We start from the raw sequence: 9,106 nt of genomic DNA on the forward strand, positions 1-9,106 counted from the left end.
GGGGGGAATTACCTGGCAGAGGAAAATCAAAGGGGTGATAGGGGATTCGTTAGTTAGTGGGACACTACAAAAGGCGACTAATATCTTAGGCTTGCTAGATGTAGCGTGGTGTGGGGGGAGGGGTGATATGGTTAAAATAAGTTATAGGGGGAATGAGAGCCAGAATGACAGAACAGATAGTGGAGAGGGTGAATCGAATTGAATTGACTTTATTACACAAATTCTTCATAAACATGTGGGGGAGAAAACTTCACATTACATCTCCTTCTAAATGTGCAATGTGGAATTTATAGTAATTTATAGTAGATAGTTTGTACATAGGACAGTCAATATAACATAGAAGTGCTATTGTATCAGCATGAATTAATCAGTCTGATCGCCTGGTGGAAGATGATGTCCCAGGGCCTGTTGGTCCTTTTGCTGTGATACCGTTTCCTGGATGGTAGCAGCACGAACAGTTTGTGGTTGTGGTGAATTTGGTTCCCAATATCCTTTGGGCCCTTTTTACACACGTGTCTGTGTAAATGTACTAAATGGTGAAAAGTTCACAACTATGGATGCGCTGGGCTGTCCACACCACTCTCTGCAGGTTCCTGAGATTAAGGGAAGTACAGTTCCCATACCAGGCAGTGATGCAGCCAGTCAGGATGCTCTCAATTGTTTCCCTGTAGAAAGTTCCTAGGATTTCGCCCCATCCTGAACTTCTTCAGTCATCTGAGGTGGAAGAGGTGCTGCTGTGCTCTTTTCACAACACAGCCGGTATGTACAGACAATCTGAGATGCCTGGTGACGTTTATGCTGAGGAACTTAAAGCTGTTCACCTTCTCAACCGCAGATCCATTGATGTCAAGAGGGGTTAGAGTGTCTCCATTCCTCCTGTCATCCACAACCGGCTCCTTTGTTTTTGTGACAATGAGGGGGAGTTTGTTTTCTTGACACCAGTCAGATGTTGTTCAGACCTCAGATAGAGTCAGCAATCAAATGGCTGAGCATGGTGCGATGAATGTGCTGAGCTGTGTATATCACAATACAAGAAGCATCGTAGGAAAGCCAGATGAGCTCAGGACAGGGAATTGTGATATTGTAGCCATTATTGGGACTTGTTTACACCCAACAGTCTGAGGGATTTAGAGGAACAAATTTGTAGAGAGATCACAGACCATTCCAAGAAACAAAGGATAATTCAGTAAGTGATTTTAACTTTCCATATATTGACTGGGACTTCCATACTGTAAAAGGGCTAGATGGGGTAGAGTTTGTCAAATGTTCCCTTAATCAGTACGTAGAATTCCCGACGTAGAAGTGTGCAATAAGCTGTTAGGAAATGATCCAGGGCTGCTGACAAAATTTAGTAAACATTAATACCATGAGTTTCAAAGTAATTATGGAAAGAGAGAGGTCTGGATCATGGGTTGAGATTCTAAATTGGAGAAAGGTCAATTTTGATGGTGTCAGAAGGGATCTGACAAGTGTGGTTTGGGACAGTCTGTTTCCTGGCAACGAAGTACTTGTAAGTGGGACTTGTTCAGAAGTGAAATGTTGACAGTGTAGAGTTTGTATGTGCCTGCCAAAGTAAAAGTTGAAAGGTAACTGGTCAAGGGAACCTTGATTTTCAAGAGAAATTGAAGCCCCGGATATTTTGTTCCTCTAAATGCCTCAGACTGTTGGGTGCTACCGAGATCCATTAATGACTACAATATCAGGATTCCATGCACTGAACTCATCTGACTGATTTTTACTCATCTTCTGTTAGGTTCTAAAAGCTTCCAAATAGTTTTTTGCTCTTTTGTTTGCCCTCTCTTTGACTTTTATGTTGGCTTTGGCTTCTCATTTTTGCCACTGCTGTGTCCTCCTGCCTTTCCAATGTTTCCACTTTGGGATATATTGATCACTCAGCTCCCGAATTGCTCCCAGAAACTCCAGCCATTGCTGCTCCGTTGTCACTCCTATCTTTCCCTTCCAAACAAGTTTGGCCAGCTTCTCTGTCACAGAAACATGGGGAAGCTAAGCAAAGAAACAGGCTATTTGTCCTGTCTAGTCAATGCCAAAAGAACATTTAAGCTGTCTAGTGCAACGACCTGCACTGGGACCATCGCCCTTCATACCCCTACCATACAGGTACCTGTCAAACTTCTCTGAATTGTGAAATTGAATTCATATTCATCACTTGTGCTGACATCATATTCCACACTCTCACGACCCATTTCAGTAAAGAGTTTTCCCACAAGTTCCCATTAAATTTTCACCTTCTCCACTTACCCATGACCTCTAGTTGCAATTGCTTGCATTTGCCCTATCTATACTCTCATGATATTCTGTACTTCTAGCAAGTCGTCAATCCAATGTATAATTTCTTTGTTTATGTTTGGAGCCTTTTTTAGGTGCATATGATGGTGAGGGGCATTGATCGTGTGGATAACCAGAGGTTTTCTTTTTCCAAGTTTGAAATGGTTAACACGAGGGGGCATAGTTTTAAGGTGCTTGGAAATAGATACCGAGGCAATGTCAGGGGTAAGGTTTTTTTTTACACAGATAGTGGTGGATGCGTGGAATGTATGCCAGCAGCGTTTGTCAAGGCAGATACAATAGGGTCTTTTAAAAGCCTCTTGGATAGGTACATGGAGCATAGAAAAATAGAGGGCTGTGTGCTGGGGAAGTTTTAGGCATTTTCTAGAGTAGGTCACAAGGTCAGCACAGGACTGTGGGCCAAAGAGCCTGTAATGTGCTGTAGGTATCTCTGTTCTATGTTAAGGAGGTTTGTTTATTCGCTGATCCTCTAGTACCAGCCCAGCCACTAAGGATGACTAAATTATCTCTGCTAGGGCCCCTACAATATCTGGGCTTGTCTCCCACAGGGTCTGAGGGAGCTCCTTGCCATACCCTAGAGATTTATCCACCCTAATCTGCCTCAGGATGGGAAACACCTCATCTACTTTAGTCAGTACAGGGTCCATGATGTTAATGATGCTTTTCCACACTTCCATAGACTTTGTATCCCGTTTGCTGAGTAAACAGAGATGAGAGAAAATGAGGATCTCCCCATCTGCTTTGTTTCCACACATGGATTGCCACGCTGGTCTTCCAGAGGACCAACTTTCTCCCTTGCAATACTTTTGCTCTTAATCTATCTCTGGAATCCCTGAGGATTATCCTTCATCTTTTCTGTGAGGGCATCCTCATGTCTTCTGTAAGCCATCCTGATTTATTTCTTATGTGTTCTCTTGCATTTCTTATACTCGATAAGAAACTGCCTGTCTATCCCTGTTATGCAACTCCATTTTGTCCTTCACCAGGGTCTCAATATCTCTTGCAAACCAAAGTTCCCTACATTTTCTATCTTTGCCTTTTGTTCTGATGAGATACCTGGTTTGTACTTTCAAAATTTTGCTTTGAAGGCCTCCCATTTACCAAGCACACCTTTGCCATAAAACAGCCTGTCCCAGTCCACTGTTGCCAGATCCTAGTGTCATAATTCCAGGTGTTGATCCATGTCCTGAACACATCCGCCTTTCCTACGCTGCTCCTTGTATTGAAATATCCAGGGCTCAGCATATTCACTGCACCATGCTCAACTTTTTCATTCCTGACTTTGAGGTCTGAACAACATCTGTCTCCACAACCTCTGCACTATCTGTTCTGTTATTCAGGCTCCCGTTCCCCCTGCAACTTTAGTTTAACCCCCCCCACCCCTCCCAACCACTCCAACCTCCCAGCTTTGAGCTCTATCACCCCTTTGTCTTTCCTCTCCCAGATCAATAAAAAGGAGGTGCATACCAGGTACAGGCAGATAGGAACAAACGGGGTCCTTATGAAATACAGGAAATTCAAGTGAACACTCATGAAAGAAATAAAGGCATGAGGTTGCCCCAGCAGACAAGGTGAAGGAGAATCCTCAGGGATTCTGCAGATATGTTAAGAGCAAAAAAGATTGCAAGGGAAAAAAATAATCCTCTGGAAGATCCGAATGGTAATCCATATGAGGAGACAAAATAGATGTGGGAGATTTTTTTCCACATCCGTATTCACTCAGGAGATGGACACAGAGTCTGTAGAAGTGAGGCAAGGCAGCATCAACTTCATGGACCCTGGACAGATTACAGAGGTGGAGGGGTTTGCTGTCTTCAGGCAAATTAGCATGGATCAATCCCCAGGGCCTGACAAGTTGTTCCCTGGGACCCTGCATAAGACAAGTGCAGAAATTATCGGGGCCTAAGCACAGATATTTAACTCATCCTTGGTGACAGGTGAGGTACTGGAGGATTGGAGGACAGACAATGTTGTTCCAATGCTCAACAAAGGCTCTAAAAATAATTAAGAATTTGTACGTTGGTGAGCTTGATATCAGTAGGGGCAAAGTTATTGCACGTTATGTTCAGGAACTGGAGATGTAAGTATTTGAATAGATGTGGACTGATTAAAGATAGACAGCATGGCTTTCTGCATGGTAGGTCATGTCTAAGCAATCTTATTGAGTCTCTCGGGGAAATTATAAGGAAAGTGGATGAAGGCAAGGCAGTGGATGTTGTCTGCATGGATGTTAGCAAGGCACTTGACAAAGTCTCATATGGGAGGTTGGTCAAGAAGGTTCAGTCACTCAGCATTCAAGAGGAGACAGTAAATTGGATGAGACACTGTCTTTGGGAGAAGCCAGAGTGTGGTAGCAGGTGGTTGCCTCTCTGACCGGAGGCCTGTGGCTCGTGGTTGTCTCAGGGATCAGTGGTGGATCTGTTGTTGTTTGTCATCTATATCAGTAATGTGGATGATAACATGGTCAGCTGGATCATCAGATTTGGGGACGGCACCAAGACTGGGGTGTAATGAACCGCGAGGAGGACTGTCATGTATATCAGTAATGTGGATGATAACATGGTCAGCTGGATCATCAGATTTGGGGACGACACCAAGACTGGGGTGTAATGAACCGCGAGGAGGACTGTCATCTATATCAGTAATGTGGATGATAACATGGTCAGCTGGATCATCAGATTTGGGGACGACACCAAGACTGGGGTGTAATTAACCGCGAGGAGGACTGTCATGTATATCAGTAATGTGGATGATAACATGGTCAGCTGGATCATCAGATTTGGGGACGACACCAAGACTGGGGTGTAATGAACCACGAGGAGGACTGTCATGTATATCAGTAATGTGGATGATAACATGGTCAGCTGGATCATCAGATTTGGGGACGACACCAAGACTGGGGTGTAATGAACCGCGAGGAGGACTGTCATGTATATCAGTAATGTGGATGATAACATGGTCAGCTGGATCATCAGATTTGGGGACGACACCAAGACTGGGGTGTAATGAACCACGAGGAGGACTGTCATGTATATCAGTAATGTGGATGATAACATGGTCAGCTGGATCATCAGATTTGGGGACGACACCAAGACTGGGGTGTAATGAACCACGAGGAGGACTGTCATGTATATCAGTAATGTGGATGATAACATGGTCAGCTGGATCATCAGATTTGGGGACGACACCAAGACTGGGGTGTAATGAACCGCGAGGAGGACTGTCATGTATATCAGTAATGTGGATGATAACATGGTCAGCTGGATCATCAGATTTGGGGACGACACCAAGACTGGGGTGTAATGAACCGCGAGGAGGACTGTCATGTATATCAGTAATGTGGATGATAACATGGTCAGCTGGATCATCAGATTTGGGGATGACACCAAGACTGGGGTGTAATGAACCGCGAGGAGGACTGTCATGTATATCAGTAATGTGGATGATAACATGGTCAGCTGGATCATCAGATTTGGGGACGACACCAAGATTGGGGTGTAATGAACCGCGAGGAGGACTGTCATGGCTTGCAGTGCGATCTGGATCAGCTGGAAAAATGGGTTAAGAAATGCAAAATGGAGTTTAATAGAGACAAGTGTGAGGTGTTGCATTTTGGTAGGAACTAGGTTTTACACAGTGACTGGTTGGGCACTGAGGAGTGTTGCAGAGGAAAGGGATCGAGGAATACACGTCTATATTTCAGAGAATGTGGTGTCACAGTTCAATAGGGACGGAAAGAAGGATTTTGGCACATTGGCCTTCATAAACCAAAGTACTGAGTACAGGAGATGGATGTTATCTTGACTTTGTACAAGACAATGGTGAGGCCTAATTTGGAATATTGAGTGCAGTTTTAGTCACCAACCTACAGGAAAGTTGTAAAGACTTTGGAGGATTTCAAAGAAAATTCACAAAGATGTTGCCAGGTCTGGAGGACTTGGGTTGTAAAGAAAGATTGAACAGGTCAGGACTTTATTCCTTGGAATGCAGAAGATTGAGGGGAGATTTGATGGAGGCATATGACAGTTACGAGGGTTATAGATAGGGTAAATGGAAGCTGGCTTTTACCACTGAGATGGATTGGGACTACATTGGTTAAGGGTGAAAGGTGAAACATTCAAGAATAAAATTCTTCACACAGACGGTCATCTGGGTGTGGGATGAGCAGCCAGCACAAGTGGTGCATGTGAGCTCAATTCTGCCGGGTGAGTTTCCAAAGAGATCACCAGCTCGTAACCCAGCACGGATGGAAAGCGTGCAGGGGAGCCGAATGGATTCGAACTCAGGACCTTTCGTCCTGAAATCCTGATGCCACTACGCCACCATCCAGGTCAAGAGATACTTACATGGCATTGAAACTGTGGGAGATTAAATTAACATTACATAAAGAAACCCCCGGCTGCACGTCAAGAAAGACTATTTGTGTGAGGGTGTTTCAGTTACTGTGGGGCCAGGCACCCATGCAGCTCAGTGGGAACAGGGAATAATACCAATGGAGAGAGTCAAACTGAGCCAGGTCACAGATTGGAGATGGCAGAAATGCCCCATTCTTATAGAGACAGGAGGAGCTTCAGAGTGTTCAATGCTCATTCCAGATACCAGCACTCTGCCCAGTCAGGAGATGATTTCTCCATCCAACTTGGATTGAACCTCAATGTAACAGTGTGATATCAGATCACACCTTGACAACTCAAGGGATCTCATCTGAAATGTTGTCCTTCAAACACTGATGGATTTTTAACTCTTTTTACAGGTTGAAAACGACAAGGAATTTGTCTATGGGAATTCAAACACAACACACCAGTTGTGCTGTCTCTGTCTAAATATTTAAGGAACAAGGAATTCAATCAACCATTTTTCCTGTTCAGACTGTGGGGAGGGATTCACTTGGTCATCTGACCAACTAGCCAACCCGTCATTTTAAAAAAGGGGAAAGGCTGTTCACCTGCTCAGACAGTGGGAATGGATTGACTCAGTCATCTCAACTGAAGGTACTTCAGAAGGTTCACATTGGGCAGAGGCTGGTCATCTGCTGACGTTGTGGGGAAGGATTCACTCGGTCATCTGGTCTAATGGCTCACCAGCGAGTTCACACCAGGGAGCGGCCGTTCATGTGCTCAGACTGTGGGAAGGGATTCACATTGTCATCTCACCTAATGAGACACCAGACAGTTCATACTGGGGAGCGACCGTTCACCTGCCCAGAATGTGGGAAAGGATTCACACAGTCATCTGAACTACTGGCACACCAGTCAGTTCACACTGGGGAGAGGCCGTTTAACTGCTCCGAATGTGGGAAGGGATTCACTCGGTCATCTCACCTACTGGCACACCAGCGAGTTCACACTGGAGAGAAGCCATTCACCTGCGCAGACTGTGGGAAGGGATTCTCTTGGTCATCTGATCTCCAAAAACACCAGCGAGTTCACAGTGGGGAGAGGCTGTTCACCTGCTCAGACTGTGGGAAGGGATTCACTCAGTTATCCAACCTACAGAGTCACCAACGAGTTCACACTGGGGAGAGGCCATTCATCTGCTCAGACTGTGGGAAGGGATTCAGTCAGTCAGCCACCCTACAGAGACACCAGCGAGTTCACAATGGGGAGAGGCCATTCACATGCTCAGTCTGTGGGAAGGGATTCACTCAGTCATCTGATATGTTGGCACACCAGCGATTTCACACTGGGGAGAGGCCATTCATTTGCTCAAACTGTGGGAAGGGATTCGCTCAGTTATCCACCCTACAGAGACACCAGTCAGTTCACACTGGGGAGAGGCCGTTCACCTGCGCATACTGTGGAAAGGGATTCACACGGTCATCCACCCTATTGGCACACCGGTCAGTACACACTGGGGAGTGGCCATTCATCTGCTCAGAATGTGGGAAAGGATTCACTCAGTCATCCAAACTACTGGCACATCGGTCAGTTCACACAGGGGAGAGGCCGTTCACCTGTGGTGAATGTGGGAAGGGATTCACTCAGTTATCTCATCTACAGAGACACCAGCGAGTTCACACTGGGTAGAGGCCATTCACCTGCTCAGACTTTGGGAAGAGATTCTCTCAGTTATCTCCACCAAATGTGCGTCATTGACTTCACACTGGGGAGTGGTCATTCACCTGCTGTGAATGTGGGGAAGGATTCACTCAGTAATCAAACCTTTTGACACACTACTGGGTTCACACTGGGGAGAAAGTTTCAATAAGCTGAATGCTGGATATTTGTCCATCACCGTTGCTGAATGCAATGTCAAGAGTGACTGTACGGGCTGAACTCTGCAATTATTGCTGCTGCTCACCACACCCAGTTCTGCACCCTGGTCACTGGGCATGGGAGGAGTTCCTCCTGCTGCATATTCACCTTTAATGGGACTGGAGTTTAATTCTCTGAATCTGTGACAAATAAATCAGTTCTATTTTAAACTCTGTCTTTGGAACTTAGTGAATTTATAACACACCAAGTGTACAATAGAGATCAATTCAGGCCAGCTGGACACTACCAGTGATTCTGATCCAGGACAGTCCTTTTAATTCCTCCCCTGTTGTTCATCTCTCGCTCTCCCTGTGGTGATGGGTACCAAACAGTCACCGCTCTGGGTGAAGAGGTTTCCCTTGAATTTTCTGCAGACTGAAGAAGTCGAGCTGACTGCAGTTCTGTCTGAGATGTTCTTTGCCCCTCAAATCTCTGGACGAGGAGGAATGACATTGGTAGTTAACCTCCTCAATCATGACTCATTTCAACATTATGGGTAATTTTCCCTGCTTCTAAAGGGTTGTTGAAAGCACCACTGTCCTCTA

At 45.3% G+C, this 9,106-nt stretch overlaps 2 protein-coding genes across 4 annotated transcripts in view; both read left to right on the forward strand.

The window, feature by feature from the left end:
• The window catches only part of LOC132387207 (zinc finger protein 229-like), a 22,831-nt gene extending 21,057 nt beyond the window's left edge, over positions 1-1,774 (forward strand). The window contains exon 3 of the mRNA XM_059959550.1: positions 1,754-1,774. Within this exon, the coding sequence (XP_059815533.1) occupies positions 1,754-1,774 (21 nt within the window). The remainder of the gene's footprint in view (positions 1-1,753) is intronic.
• Positions 1-8,731, forward strand: part of LOC132387204 (zinc finger protein 239-like) — a 10,105-nt gene extending 1,374 nt beyond the window's left edge. For 2 of the 3 annotated variants that reach the window (XM_059959543.1, XM_059959545.1), the window contains exon 2: positions 7,061-8,731. In XM_059959543.1, the coding sequence (XP_059815526.1) occupies positions 7,380-8,333 (954 nt within the window). In that variant the 5' untranslated portion in view covers positions 7,061-7,379 and the 3' untranslated portion in view covers positions 8,334-8,731. Of the gene's footprint in view, positions 1-671; positions 760-7,060 lie in introns of all 3 variants that reach the window. The other variant, XM_059959544.1, reaches the window with a different exon arrangement.
• The last annotated feature ends 375 nt before the right edge of the window (positions 8,732-9,106 follow it).

Source organism: Hypanus sabinus, unplaced genomic scaffold (genome assembly GCF_030144855.1).
Source record: "Hypanus sabinus isolate sHypSab1 unplaced genomic scaffold, sHypSab1.hap1 scaffold_164, whole genome shotgun sequence".
Taxonomy (NCBI): Eukaryota; Metazoa; Chordata; class Chondrichthyes; order Myliobatiformes; family Dasyatidae; genus Hypanus; species Hypanus sabinus.